We start from the raw sequence: 17,867 nt of genomic DNA, 5'->3' as shown, positions 1-17,867 counted from the left end.
GAAAAACTATTTTGCTGGTGGTCTGCTATTTACTACGAGTTGAGCACTTCCGAATGTGAACTGTGCCAGGGCTTTTATAGTTGATGTAGCTTTTTGTGCCCTGTCTCCTTTGCTTCTCTGAAACAAAAACGCCAAGTGTATCTTTATTTTGTTTTGTCTCAAGCTGTAGTCACTAGAAAGAAAATTTTACGGTGAGTGCTTTGTCAGTGGGAACCTGTATTAATATGGAAATCCTGAGAGGATCATTTATCCACACAAAACAAGAAACCAGGGGGAAATGAGCTTTCCACATTTCATCATAAAGCATGCATAATTCATACAAGAGAGGCAACTATTGATGAGGCTGAACAAAATGAATTTCTTGTTGCCAGAAAGAATCAAAATATTAGGAATCAAGCTCTCTGATTTCCTAAATACTTTCTTAAAGCCCTCAGAAGCTCAATGCCATCATGCATCTGTTACAGTAGCAAAGATGAAGGCAAATGTTTTTACAGAATCAATAAAATTTTAAGTGGCAGACCGGACCTTGTAAATATCTAGTTCAACTGTATTTTACAGATTGGAAATCTGAAGCCCAGATTGGTGAAGTGACTCTGCTGAAAGTCACACAGAGCAGTGACCGAGCTGGAGCCAAAGTCAGGTCTTCTGACTCTTATACTCATAATATAATTGGGTCATTCCCCTAAAAGTTTGACATAAATAGTTATGTTAATTGGGTCATTCCCCCTAAAAGGTGGACATGAATAGTTATGTTACCAGTTTACTTTGAAGTCAGTGATGCCACGGAGATCTCCAATTTCATATATATATAGACTATTGGTCAATTTGTAGGATTCAGTTAATAAATGCATTAATTTAATGCATTTCTTCTGAGAGGCCATGGTCATTAAGGTCTCCCACTATTAAGAAAGTTGAGCAAGTTTCCAAGATTCCTATATATGACTCTCTCCACCCATACATTCTAGACATTTATAAAAATCAATCTCATTTACTCTTGGGTTAAGAACCACAGTGGAAGAAATCCGTAAGATATCATAGAGTTTAAGGGAAACAAAGTTACCTTTTTGCCAGAGTACTTATTGTTCTTGGGCCTTTTCTAAATGCATAGTTTCAATGATCTGACAGTGAAGTCTACCTATATGATATATTTTTCAAGCTCAACTTTTAAGATCTAAAATATTTAAAAACACTTGAGGCAAATTGTAATTAGTTTTCTCCATAGATATCCAAAGTATCATACGTGCATTTTCATCGTGGATATTTATATATAGTTGCTTCTAGGTGAATTTTAAAAATTCATTTAGGAGATGAGATTAAATATATCTTGTAGTAGGAGTGGTAATAATTCAAGAAGCAGGGACAAAGATTAATGCAGAATTAGAATCTTAACTCATCTGCTTTTAATAGCACAATTTGATTTGTCTCTGTTCTAGAGCCAATGAAACAGGCCACCTAGATACAAATTCTAACCCCATCCCCCCTTTTTTAACATAAGAGCTTTCTGATAGTGAGAGTTGTCCAACAGCAGAATGAACTGTTGTGTGAAAGTCAGTTGATTACTATAAGATTTCAAGCTAAGGCTAAAAGATCATTCGAGTGGAATTCTTAAAAGGATTTCTGCATTGAGAGGTACATTAAAAGGCTTCTAAAATCCTATCATTCCAATATTGTGTTTCTCTCCTACTTTTATAGTTCAGACATCCTTTCATACGTGTATCTGTAGTCATCTTAGATTGCCTTGTCTTGTATCATTATTATTTTTGTACTTATTCTGCTTGAAGGTAGGGATGGCATTTCACTCATCTTCATATATCTTACAATTTTAAATAGAGTTTCCTGATACTTAATTCAATATACTTGAAATTATAAGCTTGACTGGTCGATTTAGTCATAAATCTTAAGAACTGTAGTTTTTACCCTGACCTGAGAATCTGACTTATTACCAGTGAGTCCTCATGTCAGGATGAATCTGGAGTGCTGCTCTTTTATAACGTTATAAGTAAAGTAGGAATATTTGATCAAACATGAATATATATTTAAGGCATAAAAATGATACTCTGAAAATATTTTAAAAACAGGGGCATCTGGGTGGCTCAGTTGGTTAAGCATCCAACTCTTGGTTTTGGCTCAGGTCACAATCTCAAGGTTTGTGAGATCAAACTCCACATGGGGCTCTGCCCTGAGCACGGAGCCTGCTTGGGATTCTCTCTCTCCTCCCCTCCTCCCTCTGCCCCTCCCCCATTCATATTCTCTCTCTCTCTCTCTCTCTCTCTCAAAATAAATAAACTTAAAAAAATATTTTAGAAACATACTTCTACTTTCATTTATCCTTTTATTGACAATGTGAAAACTGGTGTATATGTACATAAACATACATATATATTTATAAACAAGCATATATTTATAATATATAAGAACAAGACAGGAGCGCCTGGATGGCTCAGTCGGTTGAGCATCCGACTCTTGATTTTGGATGTGAAAACTAATGTATATGTACATAAATATACATCTATATTTATAAACAAGCATAAATTTAAAATATATAAGAACAAGACAGGAGCACCTGGATGGCTCAGTCGGTTGAGCATCCGACTCTTGATTTTGGATGTGAAAACTAATGTATATGTACATAAACATACATATATATTTATAAACAAGCATAAATTTAAAATATATAAGAACAAGACAGGAGCGCCTGGATGGCTCAGTCGGTTGAGCATTCAACTCTTGATTTCGGCTCAGGTCATGATCCCAGGGTCATGGGATTGAGCCCCGCATCGGGCTCTGGGCTGAGCGTGGAGCCTGCTTAAGAGTCTCTCTCTTTCTCCCTCTGCCCCTCTCCCCTGTTCACGTGTGCACTAAAATAAAATAAAAAAAAAAAGAAGACATACCAATGCTATGTTCAATACGGTCACCTCTTATTCTGCTATTTTTTAAAATGGGTTATAAGATAGATGATTTAAAAAACTAACAAGAAAAATAAGTCAAAATTCTAAAAGTATCCTGCTGCGGGTTAAATTGTGTGCACAAAAAGATAATGTTAAAGTCCTAACCCCCAGTATCTGTGAATGTGACCTTATATGGACAGAGGGTCTTTGTCGATGTAATCAAGCTACAATGACGTCATAATGGATTAGCTTGGACCCTAAATCCAATGAGTGGTGTCTTTATAAGAACCACATGAAAACACAGGGACACAGGGAGAAGCCCATATGATGACAGAGACAGAGACTGGAGTGATATGTCTGTAAGGCAAGGATTTTTGGCAACTGCCAGGAGAGAAATATTAACAAATTTTCCCTCAGAGCCCCCAGAAGGAAGATCTCTGTTGACACCTTGACCTTGGACCTTCAGCCTCCAGAACTATGAGATAATCTATTCTGACGGTTGAGGCTACTCAGTTTGTGGTAGTTTGTTATGGCAGCCCTAGAAAACAAATACGTGCCTTTTACTATGAAAACTGACATTATAATCCTTTGGCATGTTTAGGATGACAAAATAATAGTCTTACAATAATTTTAAAAAATCAACCAGTCTGACAGGTATGAGGTGGTATCTCACTGTTGTTTTGATTTGTATCTCCCTGCCCAGCAATTGCACTACTAGGTGTTTACCCAAAGGACACACAAATACTGATTTGAAGAGACACATGTACCCCGATGTTTATAGCATAGCAGCACTATCAACAATAAGCAAATTATGCGAAGAGCTAAAATGTCCATCAAGTGATGAACGGATAAAGAAGATGTGGTGTGTGTGTGTGTGTGTGTGTGTGTGTGTGTGTGTATAAAATGAAATATTACTCAGCCATAATAAGAATGAAATCTTGCCATTTGCAATGAACTAGATGGAGCCAGAATGTATTATGCTAAGTGAAATAAGTCAATCAGAAAAAGGACAAATACCATATGATTTCACTCATATGTCGAATTTAAGAAACAAAACAGATGGACATAAGGGAAAAAAAGAGCGAGAGAGGGAGAGAGGGAGAGAGGGAGAGAGGGAGAGAGGGAGAGACGGGGGCGGGGGGGGGGCGGGCAAACCATAAGAGATGCTTAACTATAGAGAACAAACTCAGGGTTGATGGAGGGAGGTGGGTGGGGTGATGGGCATTAAGGAGGGCACTTGTAATGAGCACCGGGTGTCATATGTAACTGATGAATCACTAAATTCTACTCCTGAAACGAATATTGCACTCTGTTAGCTAACTAGAATTGAAATAAAAACTTGAAACAAACAAAATAAATAAATAAAAATCAACCACAAAATCTCATCATGTGAAAGTCAGAACTACTTTGGTCTCAAAATCATTTAAGAAATGAAAAATCATTGGGGCACCTCGGTGGCTCAGTCGGTTACACGTCTGACTCTTTGTCTCAACTCAAGTCATGATCTCAGGGTTCATGGGATTGAGCCTCATGTCAGGCTCTGTGCTGACAGTGTGGAGTCTGCTTGGGCTTCCCTCTCTCCCTCTGTCCCTTCCCTGCTCTCTTTCTCTCTCAAAATAAATAAATAAACATTTAAAAAAATAAATGAAAATCATTTAAACAGATCCTCCTAATACCAAACCTTAAAAGGCAACAGATGGGAAAATCGACTACAAAGTCCTTGATTCTGAGCATATTATAGTAAGTGTGGCACCCTGGAGTACAACTAAATAAAAACTAACTGAACAGAGTTTAAAGGAATTGTCTGAGTTGAAAGAAGTGTATTGAGAATGTCCAGATTACCAAGATTTAATGATCAAAAGCTCCTTATACAACTGAGTAGTAGTCCCGCCCCCATTGTTCACTTTCTCCATCCTTGGTTTTTGTACTCCAAAGGTTTTGTATTTTGAAAGACTTTTTTTTTTTTGGCTAAAGTGTCAACCATACAGGAGGACACTATTGTCTGTCAATGATCTACAAATTCAGCAAGGAACATCACTGCCATCACACCTCATCTCATGAGGGCCCCTGTATCTGTTCACAATTGGTCCACCAAGGGTCAGGTAAGTATAGAAGCTGAGTAACGAGGGCGATATTGATAGTTCACTTGTCCTTGGCCAATTTGTAGAATCGTGTCTCAGTTTCCAGAGACCATCATGACCTCAGACATCTCATAAGTATTCATTTACTCATAGGTTGACAGAATCTTCCCCCACATATGTAACCATTAATTCCACTGGGGCCACTGTCAAACAATTCTTGGTGGAACAGTCTTTTTCCTATGTGGGGCATACCTACATCAGATTTTCATCATTCTGATGACTTCTAATGACAAGGAAAAACTTTTTATAAATATTTTAGATAACCATTCCTATTTTGTTAGCTGAGGAAATTTAAACTAATTCTCAACTTCATTTCATGAGGATACATTTCTATTTTTCAAAATGCTAGTGCTATCCTTAATTACTTAAAGCACTTACTTTAGATTTTATATTTTTAACACATACTTTTTCTTATTCAGAAAACCCTTAAGACTTTTAAATACAAAATTGGGGTTTAAACAAACATTTATAGCCCTTAGGGAACAACTGGAGGCATATGATTCTTGCAGAAAAACCCTAACATATTAAGCCTTATTTAATCAAATGCATAATCATGATCATGAATAAAAAGTAATTCATAGAAATGTAAAAGACCACCATTTATCAACATTGTCTTTTTTCCACACTTAATTAGAATACAAAATTGATCAGGGATAATCAGGTTAAGTACAAATTGAGTGAAGTCCCAATTACATATTATTTTCTTGCTATTCAATTAAATTTTTTTCATCTTGTTTCCCCTACCTATTCCTTCCAAACAAATTAAACATCCAAGGATTCATGTGCAAAATAGGCAATCCTTGCATCAGCATGTATAACTAGCTTAGTTTTAAAAATAAGTTTTTTTGGGGGGCACCCGGGTGGCTCAGTCGGTTGAGCGTCCGACTTTGGCTCAGGACACGATCTCGCGGTCTGTGAGTTTGAGCCCCGTGTCAGTCTCTGTGCTGACAGCTCAGAGCCTGGAGCCTGCTGTGGATTCTGTGTCTCCCTCTGTCTCTGCCCCTCCCCCGCTCATGCTCTGTCTCTCTCTCTCTCTCTGTCAAAAATAAATAAACATTTAAAAAAAATTAAAAATAAGCTTTTTAGGGGTGCCTGGATGGCTCAGTCGGTTAAGCATCTGACTCGATTTCAGCTCAGGTCATGATCATGACCCGCATGGAGCCCCAAATAGTGTTACATGCTGGCCCTCCCCAACACGTGTGTGCTCTCTCTAAATAAATAAACATTTTTTAAAAAGTTAAAAACTGCTTTAAGACAGGTGATTTTTCTAATTATTGAAAATATCATTAAGAACTAGCACAGGCATTCAGTACAGAATTTAAAAAATTATTTTACTTGTTGATTAACGGAACAATTCTATTTCATCAGAACTTAAAATTTTATTTATTCAGATAAATAAATAGAGTTCTGAATTATGTTTTTAAAAACTCAAGGTGCAGCATGTTTCTACACATTAGCAGCTTGAAAATGTATGATTGTATCTTCAATATAGTTCTTATTTGGAAAACATCTTTGAAAATATCACTACATTGCTTTTAAGGGCAAACACAGGAATTAGACATGCAAGTTCTGTAGATAAAGAGAATTTTAGGAAATTGAGAAAATAAGGTAATAGGAAATAGCCTAAATTATATCTTGCAATTATTTTTTTAAGTTTATTTATTTGTTTTGAGAGAGAAAGAGTGAGCACACGAGCAGGGGAGGGGCAGAGAGAGAGGAAGAGACACAGAATCCCAAGCAGGCTCTGCACTGCCAGCACAGAGCCCAATGCGGGGCTTGAACTCACAAAATATGAGATCACTACCCGAGCCAAAGTCAGACGCTTAACCGACTGAGCCACCCAGGCACTCCTAAAACACACAATTCTGTTATTGCTCTAACGTGTGTGTGTGTGTGTGTGTGTGTGTGTGTGTGTGTGTGTGAGAGAGAGAGAGAGAGAGAGAGAGAGAGAGAGAGAGAGAGAGAGAGAGAAGCAAATGTGTGTTTCTCCATTGGTGAGAAAGTCTTGGGATGGGTGAATCACTTAGCGGAAAGTTCGTCTACTACAATAAATGGAGAACGAGAATCAGAAGACGACACGGGAGTTTGTGACGGTGCTGATGCTAACTGGTGAGTTATAAGAAGATCCTGCGCTGCTACTGCTTCCACCAAGAGTATCTGAAGATAGACCAGGGGAAGAAAATACCTTTCACTGACAACAGAATTCAAAAGATCTCTGTGTACTCCGCTTTGTCTACAAACAAATACAAAATATGTGAAGCAAAGAATTGGCCCTAGTTACAAGAGTGATTTCATACGTTCAGCCTAACAAAGCACACAAAAATCCAAGGTAGAAAAGATGGGCAGAAGATAACTTTTTTCCAAGCTTGCATTTTTATGTATTTCTCTGATACCTCTTAATCAAATGCCAAAACCCCACTTCTAAAAATGTATCCAGCATATATTAGTGTCACACATAAACGTTAGGGAGAAGAACTAAGGGTAATAGCATCCATTTGGGATATTAGTTGGATGACTTCTAAAAATATTTAATAATAGACCAGACTTCTGAATATATACAATAGTAAAAACAGACTTAAAAACCAAGTGAAAAATGGCCAACGAATGTTTAAAAATTCATGTTAATACTCACCAAACATTCACATCAGACTGTTGGGTAGTATCGGGAGAAAGCATGTTGGTCGTGCCTTCGAAAAATCTCTTAGGCGGATCTTTAGCTATCATTTCACCTATGACGAGAAAAGCAGACCAAGGCAGAATATGTTTTATCTAGCATGCTTTTTGCTTTTAGTTGCAAACGATTATTATAAAATACATAAAAACACAAAGAAAAAACTTTTACTGCCCCATTACCCAGAGATAACCACTTTCCAGTAATTCCTAAATATGTGTGTATACACATGATTGTTTTTAAACAAAATTGGATTTGTATTGAATATAATACTGATACATCGTCTACTTTTTGTTTTTAATGAGTATAATTTTCTCATTATTTACTAAATTCTACAACGTCATTTTATAGAGCTATGTAGTAAGGCTGTATCATAATTTAATCTCATTCCTTATTTTAAATGTTTAGGTTATTGCTGTCTGTATTTTGCTAAAAATATACAATGAACTAAATAGACCAATTCTTTTATAGTATGCAATGAACAAAATAAATATATTTTTAAAGAATAAGGAGAAGCACCTAATGTCAAAAAACTATACTGCTGTAATCTTAAGTCAAAGTAAATGGTAAAATCTGCACAGTGTTACATAATCGTGTGATAACCATGTCTGGATGAGAGAAAACTAATGTTCAAGCCCATAACTCGTAGAGTGAAATATATATGAATGATGAAACACTAAGGCCACCTACTCATTAAAAAATATCTCTAGGAATAGGAGTGCCTGGCTGGCTCAGTCAGTAGAGCGTGCAACTCTTGGTTGTGAGTTCAAACTCCACGTTGGACACAAAGTTTACTTAAAAATAAAATTAAATTAAAATTTAAAAATATACCCCTAGGAATAGAAATTCCACAGACCTTCCTTACGAGTACAATCATGGCTCATAAAACTCAAAAGAGGTCTGGGTATCCTGTCCCATGCCAGATTACAACTATACCATTATGGAGAAATTACTCACCTCTCCTTTGGAGTTTAAATTAAAAGCAAGACAAATCAAAACAAATTCATCATAGAAGAAAATGGAAATTTTCTTTGCTGAAACCATTATTACTTGTAAAATTCTCTTTACAGATGTCTAATTTCTGCAGATTTCTCAGGATTCCCACTTGAAGCCTTATTTGCTCTTGCTTATTCCCAATGGAAGTAACTGCCTTCATATGCTTCGAGATTCTAACAGTGATCTCATACTCTCTTCCATTTTTTAGAGTTCTCATTGTTTTTCCTCCCTCACCCAGGACCTCTTTGGATTTTTTATACCCTTTTCCCCCATATTTCATTAATAGGCTCCAAAGAGGACATCACTTATTGTTTCCCAAATGGATATTCATATTCTAAAATAGATAAATAAAATTAAATTTCCGTTTAATCTGTTACTATCTCTAAAATGCCAGATGAATTTTGACCAAACTTGTATAGGCTACCTTCAGACTATGGTCTGACTTAAAATATAGACCACGTAGTACATATAGAATTTGCTTTGGGGTTCTTACGGACACTTCAAAGAAGTGAGTAAGGCAGTCATCCTCCAGAGCAACTGCCAGGTACAAGAGGCTTGTGTGAAACATGACACATCCACCAAGACACTGGACAGAAACCAAGTCTATTATGTCAAAATTGTATTATAAAAATAATTTTTTTTAAATATGGAAGCTTCACGAATTTGTGTGTCATCCTTGTGCAGGGGCCGTGCTAATCTTCTCTGTATCGTTCCAATTTTAGTATATGTGCTACCAAAGCAAGCACTAAAAATAACTTTTTAAGTCAAATTCTGGGGCACCTGGGTGGCTCAGTTGGTTAAGTGTCTGGCTCTTGATTTCGGCTCAGGTCACGATCTCACGGTTCAAGAGATCAAGCTCCGCGTCGGGCTCTGTGCTGACAGCGTGGAGCCTGCTTGGGATTCTCTCTCTCTCCCTCTCTCTCTACCCCTCCCCCACTTGTGCGTGCATGTGCACTCTCTCAAAATAAATAAATAAACCTAAAAATAAATAAATAAATAAATCACAACTTCTAAGAAAATTCCAGGAATTTTCAATGTCATAAAAACATTTTATGCATAAGTGTCTTAAAAGGAGAATTATTTTAATTTAGTAAAACACTGTCTTTAAGTGTATTTTATTTATTTATTTACTTACTTATTTATTTTAAAGATTTTATTTTTAAGTAATCTCTACACTCAATGTTGGGCTCGAACTCACAACCCTAAGATCAAAAGTCACACACTCCACTGACTGAGCCAGCCAGGTGCCCCTAAGCATATTTTATCTGAAATACTGAAATGACCCCAACTTCCTAACAACTCCTAAACTATTAATATATTTAAACGCTTTCTCAACACTAGCCCCCAACTTCACAGCACAGACAAAATACTCCAAAGCTAGGTCATTGATCCATCATCATAAAACGATGTGCTTAGTTTGAAAGAGTGTTTTCCAGAACTGATCTTGTCTTAGTCCTAGGATACAGGAAGTACATACTTAGTTAGATGTGTTGTTAGGGCAACTGCCATTAATTTATCCAAAAATACATGGAAGACTGAAGTACATTTCAATTTCTTTCCCTATAGTTTGCTCTCCTTTCCCTTCCCCTTCTCCTTCTTTTCTTCCCCCCTCCCTCCTCTTTTTCTTCTTTTCCTTCTTCTTTCCTATCTTCTTTTTAAAGTTACTTTTTTAAAGTTTATTTTATTTATTTTGAGAGAGAGAGAGAGAGAGAGCAAGCACAGGAGGGGCAGAGAGAGAGAGGGAGAGGGAGAGAGAGAGAATCCCAAGCGGGTTCTGTGCTGTCAACGCAGAGCCCAATACAGGACTCAAACTCACGAACCGTGAGATCATGACCTGAGTGTAAATCAAGAGTCGGAAACTTAATCTACTGAGCCACCCAGGCGCCCCTCTTCTTTCCTATCTTAATGGAATTTTCACGAATACACATTTTAAACTTTTAACCTTCTTTCCTATTTATCCATTTTCCCTCCTTATTATGGTTAAACTTTGTATTAACTTTAAAACTCAGTAGTGGTATTAACGAAAAAGGAAGAATAACCTAGCTTAGTGAGGCAGGATTGAGAAATGGGATCCAGGGCTGTGGGAGTTAAAAAAAAAACACAACACTACTGTTTTTTCCACTGTCCTTTTATTACTGAGTAGGTGGGTATTTTTCATTAATTTCATTAATTTCCAAAATTAATCCCCATAAAGAAGTGAACCATCAAAGAACACACACCTTAGCATATATTTTAAGTGTAGAAAGTGGGTCTGATTTGTGTCAACTTACTCATACGATGTCAACAAGTAGGTGTGGCGGCAGGCGGGGCGGCAGGGCAGGGGTCGAGATTTAGCAGAATACTAGATGACTGATTCATTCTATCTGTTCATTCACTCATTCCCCACTTTGTTTTCACAAGTAGTTAAGGCAGCTAGCCTGGCGAATTATACTTATATAATGAAAATCCTAAGAGTTAACTAAGCTGGAATTAAATTTCTCAATTCACATTTATATGGCAGTTTATGGCTTTAAAAAAAAAAATTTTAAAGATTTTATTTTTGAGTAATCTCTACACCCAGTGTGGGGCCTGTATTCACAACCCTGAGATCTAGTCGCATTCTCCACCGACTGAGCCAGCCGGGCACCCCAGCACCTTATAGCTTTTAAAATTGTCTTTACGTAGTTTGAGTAAAATGAAAGGCCTCTAGTAACTTCTCAAATATATTTTAAATAAATCCTTTAAAATGAAATTTTTATAGCACTTGATTTTATATAATACTTTATAAAAATAATTCAAAGTTATATTTATTTTTGCTAGTAGATAAAAGTACCTTTTCTTTTTAATGATCCAAAGATACTTGGTCTAATAGTGTTGGTGGGGCTTTGATTTCTTCTTCTAAAATAAAATTATCACAATCATTACCAGAAAAAAATTTGAACAAAATCAGCTATGACTATTTCATTAGAATAGATCTAAGGACATACACTAAAAAAGGACTATGTAGTATCACATCATTTTATTGCTTTTCTCTAAATCTGGGTTAAAAACAGGAATGCCTCAGGATAGCAAACTGTCTTACGGTTTAGAAGGATTCAGGATTTTTTGAAATTATGGGGGGAAAAAGCTAGAAAGACCTACTGTTCTGGTTGTGACTTGCCTTGAATCAAGGTGAGAATCATCGGTAAATGAGCAGGTGCAGCTGTTTACAGCTCAAGAATTAGCTTTGATCCTTATCAACAAGCTTGGAGAGGAAGACTATGTTCACACAGGGTTAATGAATTACTGATTCTTCATACATTCACGTGTTCTCGCATGTCCTTAACTCACTTGATTCTTTTCAATATACAAAATGGTAAACCAAAACAATGACATCTTAATTTAGCAAAAAACACATTACTTCTGTGGTTGTCATAGAACCTGGAGCTATAATTTCTTGTAAGTTTCTAAAATTCTTATTTTATAAGCACTTTGGTATTTTCATACAACATGAACTTACATTGGAAATTGTTGCGTAGGACTGGGACTAGGACTTGGAGACAAAGCGGTGTAACTCACATAAGTTTGTAACGATGGAGAAAAATATTGCTAAAACCAAATTAGAACAGAGGGTTTAAAACCACCACTCTTCTCAGAAAGCAGATCAGTGGTTTCCTAGTGGGGGCAGGGGGTGGGGGAGAGAAGGCAATGGACTACAAAAGATCACGAGGACATTGTCTAGAGCGTGGGAACGGTTCTACATCCGGGTTATGGTTACGGCTACAGGATTATACACAAGTACCAAAGTTAATGAAGTCACATACTTCAAAGCTGGCGACTTTTGTTACATGTTAATAATAGTTCAAGAAATGAAAAGGAAGGGAAAACTGTCGTTTAGGATCAGATGTGCTATAGCAAAATATATCCCCCCCAAAGTTTGGGTGGTGAAACGTTAATATCTCATAGGTATTTCAAGGGACACAGATTCTTAGGCTCTCCTTTCTTACCTTCCCAATCCCCCTGGTGGGAGAAGGTGCTGGGGGTACTGGAATTAAACCAATGCACTTTGAAGATGGTTTCTCTAAATCACTGGCACTCTGTGTAGGCAGAAAGCAGTGTACAATTGGAGCACCAGTTGCGTCCCTATCAAACACTTAAGGAGATAGCTGCTGCATGGGGAAGGGAACCCTTACTGAATCAGTGAGCGCACCACAGTGAGGAGCTCACATCATCCTAAAACAAGCAGGGAACCCACGATTCACCTCAATAAGCCAAGGCACCCTTTCCCCTTTTAGAAAAAAAGAGTCACATGGCAAGTCGAGGGACTTCCCTAGTGTCCCCAAAGATGTAGAACGTGAATACGTGATATTGAGCAATACTTACTAGTATATACACAAATCCTAAATTAAAAATTTTCTCTTCCGGTTTGACCTGTACCTTGTTTTTGAAGACTACAATACCATTTCCAGGAAACAATCAAAAAGGATTTGGTTAGAACTAAGATACAAATGAGGCAGCAACGATAACTACAGCTATAAAAAATGTTGATAGATTTTATATAGACAGAATCAGTATTGCATAATTCGGGGCCTTGAAATGTGCTCTTTTCTTTTCCGAGACGCAGGTAAAGTTATGCTACGTGTTCCCTTACACATCCTAACACATTCACAGATTCACTCCCTCGTGCCAACACCTGAAGTAATTAGAAGTGGGTCAGTTAAGGGAATGCAGCAGCATCCATAAATTGTGTTGGCCCCAAATATAAAAAGGGGCAGACTCCACAGGCTATCTACTCATTCTTTAGGACCCACTCCCAAACCAGGGATAGATGTCCATCTAAGGCACTCAGGGCTCAAAGGAACATAAGATGCCACTGTTTCTGCTGATGACCCATTTCCTAATCTAATCATTCCCAAATCTGGCAACAGCCATCTAACCAGAATCTCTCCTACTCAAATTTCAGCTTAATTCCTGTTCTATCATTATCTGAGATGTCCATGGAAAAGAAGCCGAAACATCACTCAACTTCTACAACTAAGTAAGACCATAATGTGTACAGAGACATGGAAAAATGTTACCAGGGGATGTAATGAAATTCCAAATATGTTCAAATTAAAGGTTGCATGTTAAAATGTTAGTGTGAGTATATACGTTACAGGAATAAAAATGCAGTATTTATCCAAGAAACCCACTGTCTGTGGTTTAAGACTCTAATATGTAGTTAATCAATTACGTAGAAAGGAGTGAAATCATTTATTGTTTTGTCATGTGAGCAATTTGACCAGCAGAACTGAACTCTTCTTAGACTTACTAGGACAGAGAGGAAGCTGGTCCAAAACAACGATGGTTTTGTATCAGACAACTATTTACTGTGAACCCCACTTTCAAATGATGTCAGTTATTTTTACGAGTAAGTGATAAACTGTTTCTTAAGAGCGATCAAAAATGATTTATGCAGCATATAAATTTCAGTTTCAAACGAGAGCTTGGATTTCTAGAAATTACAGCAGAAGTAGGTATTGCCAACACCGAAAATCAGTAAAACTTTCAATAAAAGTGTAATGTTAATACCATACCAGTTTCAAACTTTCTTCCCAAGACTGACTTATCTGTTTTGCAGTTTGTACCTCCCTACAAAAGAAGAGATATCAGTACTGCAGTTTGCCTAACCAAAAGAAAAGACATAACTGAATAGAGAAATGATCAGAATAGTAATTCAAAGTACACGACTCACCATTCATGCATTGCTTCTCTATTTACTAAATCCATGCCTTCTTCCTGAAAGGCAGAACATGAGAATAAATGAATACCCGTTCCTATGGTTTTACAAAATTGTTTCATTTGGTTGTACCTTTATCATTATTCACTGGGCTCTAGAAGAGCCAGAGTGTAAACAAATCTCTAAACACGTGTCTAGTTCTCTACTTTTCATTATTGAACCTACTACATCAAAGATCTATTACTAATGCATTGCAGCACATCAGATATGCAGAAACTTCTTAGATGAAACACTTTGTACCTTTCCTCATGCAAAAGAGAAAATGTCAAACATTTATTATTATACTATTTTTCCTACGATTCATACTATGATACTCACAAATATTACTCATAGTCCAAAGCAAACTAAATGTCTATCAGTATGGGTTTGTTTAAGTAAATGATGGTGCAAACATGGATTTAGATCTAGTCGTTGACATTGAGAAACACGTATTACATATCAAGTAGGAAAAATCCTCACATGCTATTTATGTAAAATTATAAACAAGAGGTGTTCAGAAGGATATTCACCAAAAAGTTCACAGTACTTATCAATGAGTAGTGCGGTTTAGGGTAATTTGTTCTTTCTTTCTTTGTACTTTACCATAGTGTTTGACCTTTTTTATAAATGCAAGTATAATTTCTCACATAGTTATTTTTATTTTTTTAAATTTGTTTTAATGTTTTATTTATTTTTGAAACACAGAGAGACAGAGCATGAGCGGGGGAGGGGCAGAGAGAGAGAGAGGGAGAGGGAGACACAGAATCTGAAGCAGGCTCCAGGCTCTGAGCTGTCAGCACAGAACCTGACGTGGGGCTCAAACTCACAAACTGTGAGATCACGACCTGAGCTGAAGCTGGACGCTTAACCGATCGAGGCACCCAGGTGCCCTCACATAAATATTTTTAAAAATAACCCACATATGGAAAGATATTCTGTGTTCATGAGTTAGAAAACTTAATATTGTTAAGATGGCAATACTATCCAAAGTGATCTACAGATGCAATGCAACCCCTGTCAAAATCCCAGTGGCATTTTTTTGTTTTGCAGAAATACAAACACCCAACCTAAAATTCACATGGAATCTCAAGAGGCTCTGAATCACCAGAACAATCTTGAAAAAGAAGACTAAACGTGGAGGATTCACATTTCCTAATTTCAAAACTTACTACAAAGCTATAGTAATCAGAACAGTGTGGTACTAGCATAAGGGCATATAGACCAAAGGAACAGAATAGAGAGCTCAGAAATGAACACTCAGATACATGTTGATTTTTGACAAGGGCGCCAAACCATTCAATGGGGAAAGGACAGTCTTTTCAACAAATGGTGCTGAGAAAACTGAACACCCACATGCAAAAGAATGAAGTTGAAACCTTTCCTTATACCATATATAAAAATTAACTTGAAATGGATGAAACACCTAAACATAAGACCTAAAACTATAAAACTCTTACATGAAAACATAGGGCAAAAGCCTTATGAATTGGATTTGATAATGATTTCACAGATATAACACCAAAAGCACAGGTAAAAAAGAAAAAAACAGACTTCATAAAAATTTAAAACTTCTGTGCAACAAAAGACACGATCAAGAGAGTGAAAAGAATCACAGAATTGGAAGAGATATTTGCAAATCTTACATTTGATAAGGGATTAATATCCAGAATATATAAAGAACATTCACAACTCAACAACAACAACAACAAAACAAACAACAAATTAAAATATGGGCAAAGGACTTGAACAGGTATTTTTTCAAAGATATACAAATGGTCAATAAGTGGGGCGCCTGAGTGGCTCAGTTGGTTGAGCCTCTGACTTTGGCTCAGGTCATGATCTCAAGCTTATTGAGTTTGAGCCTCACATCAGGCTCCGTGCTGATGGCTAGGAGCCTGGAGCCCGCTTCCGATTCTGTGTCTCCCTCTCTCTCTGCCCTGCCCCCACTCTCTCTCTCTCTCTCTCTCTCTCTCTTTCTCTCTCTCTCAAAAATAAATAAACATTACAAAATTAAAACAAATGATCAATAAGCATGTGAAAAATGTTCAACATTTGTCATTAGGGAAATGCAATTCAAAACTGCAAAGAAGCTAGCACTTCACACTCATTAGGATAGTATTTGTTTGTTTATTTGAGAGTGAGAGAACATGAGGGGGGGGAGGGACAGAGGGAAGGAAGGGGAGAGAGAGAGAGAGAGAGAGGGAGAGTAAGAGAGAGAATCTTAAGCAGGCTCCATGCCTAGTATGGAGCCCAATGTGGGGCTTGATCCCACAATCTTGGGATCATGACCTGAGCTGAAATTAAGAGGTGGATGCTCAATCAACTGAGCCACCCAGGTGCCCCAGAATAGCTGTTATTTAAAAATGTGGAAAATAACAAGTGTTGGTAAAAATGTGGAGAAATTAGAGCTTTTAGACATTGCTGGTGGGAATGTAAAATGGTGCAGACTCTGTAGGAGACAATTTGACAGTTTCTCAAAAAGTTAAACATTGACTTACCATATTATCCAACAATCCCGCTCCTATGTATATACGCAAAAGTATTGAAAACAGGAACTCAAACAGAGACTTGTACACCAAAGTTCATAGCAGCACTATTTATAATAACCAAAAGTTGGAAACAACCCAGTGTCCACCACCAGATGAATGGATTAAAAAATGTGATATAAACATAATTCCATACAAAGGAATGAAGTTCTGACACATGCTACATATAACATGGTTGAATGCTGCAAACATTATGTTAAGTGATATAAACACAAAAGAACGAATATTTTGTGGTTCCACTTATATGTGGTACCTAGAATAGTCAAGTCTTCATAGAAATAGAAAGTAGAATAGAGGTTACAGGAGAAGGAGGTTAAGTAGGAAGTTACTGCTGAACGGGCATGGAGTTTCTGTCTGGCAGGATGAAAAATTCTGGAAATGAAAAGTGATGATGATTGCCCAACACTGTGAAAGTACTTAATGCCACTGAATTGTACTCTTAAAAATGGTTAAAATGGCTTTTAAAAAAATCCTACAGTCCAAATTCACCCTGGTCTTCTTAAAAACATATTTTACACATAATAAAGTACCTAGGACACAGTTGGGCAAATATGGTGCTAAATATGATGGGGAACATGAAATAAGCAGATGAGCTTTCCCGAAAATGACCTAGAATCATATTTGAGAGACAAGTTTTATATACATCAGGTTGGTGCTCTCCAAAGTAAGCATGATCATAGCCCAGGAAGTATACATGGTGATTCACAGAGAAGCAAAAAAAAAAAAAAAAAAAAAAAAATTCAATTTACACATTTTAAATCTAAGATAGTAAGAAATGAAGGTTTACTAATATTAGATATACAGACTGACACAGGTGCTCTCACTCAGCCCATAGAGACCAAAGATCTTGCAAAAGAACAGCATTTAGGGGGAGGCTAGTTGTAACGAGTTGCAAGTTAGGTGGCCATA

At 36.9% G+C, this 17,867-nt stretch overlaps 1 protein-coding gene and 1 non-coding gene across 12 annotated transcripts in view; both read right to left on the bottom strand.

Annotated features, from left to right (window-relative positions):
• The window catches only part of LOC109253721 (P2R1A-PPP2R2A-interacting phosphatase regulator 1-like), a 106,699-nt gene that overhangs the window by 55,647 nt on the left and 33,185 nt on the right, over positions 1–17,867 (bottom strand). For 8 of the 11 annotated variants that reach the window (XR_008418399.1, XR_008418401.1, XR_008418400.1 and 5 more), the window contains 6 exons: positions 14,389–14,432; positions 14,231–14,285; positions 12,662–12,751; positions 12,175–12,263; positions 11,509–11,573; positions 7,662–7,758 (listed from right to left, as the gene is read on the bottom strand). Coding sequence is in view for 7 of the 11 variants with exons in the window: in XM_019426927.2 (XP_019282472.1) it covers positions 7,662–7,758; positions 11,509–11,573; positions 12,175–12,263; positions 12,662–12,751; positions 14,231–14,285; positions 14,389–14,432 (440 nt within the window). In the remaining 4 variants the exon portion in view is untranslated. Of the gene's footprint in view, positions 1–2,312; positions 2,859–6,056; positions 7,263–7,661; positions 7,759–11,508; positions 11,574–12,174; positions 12,264–12,661; positions 12,752–14,230; positions 14,286–14,388; positions 14,433–17,867 lie in introns of those variants that run through there. The other 3 variants (XM_053892098.1, XM_019426928.2, XM_053892099.1) reach the window with 3 other exon arrangements.
• On the bottom strand, positions 9,336–9,442 carry LOC128774055 (U6 spliceosomal RNA). Its single transcript, XR_008418520.1, has one exon. It is a non-coding gene; the product is annotated as a U6 spliceosomal RNA (small nuclear RNA).

Source organism: Panthera pardus, unplaced genomic scaffold (genome assembly GCF_024362965.1).
Source record: "Panthera pardus isolate Hobbes unplaced genomic scaffold, ASM2436296v1 HiC_scaffold_27, whole genome shotgun sequence".
In the NCBI taxonomy this organism is placed as follows: Eukaryota; Metazoa; Chordata; class Mammalia; order Carnivora; family Felidae; genus Panthera; species Panthera pardus.
The sequence above is the reverse complement of the archived record's forward strand: the minus strand, read 5'-3'. Positions and strand labels throughout refer to the sequence as shown.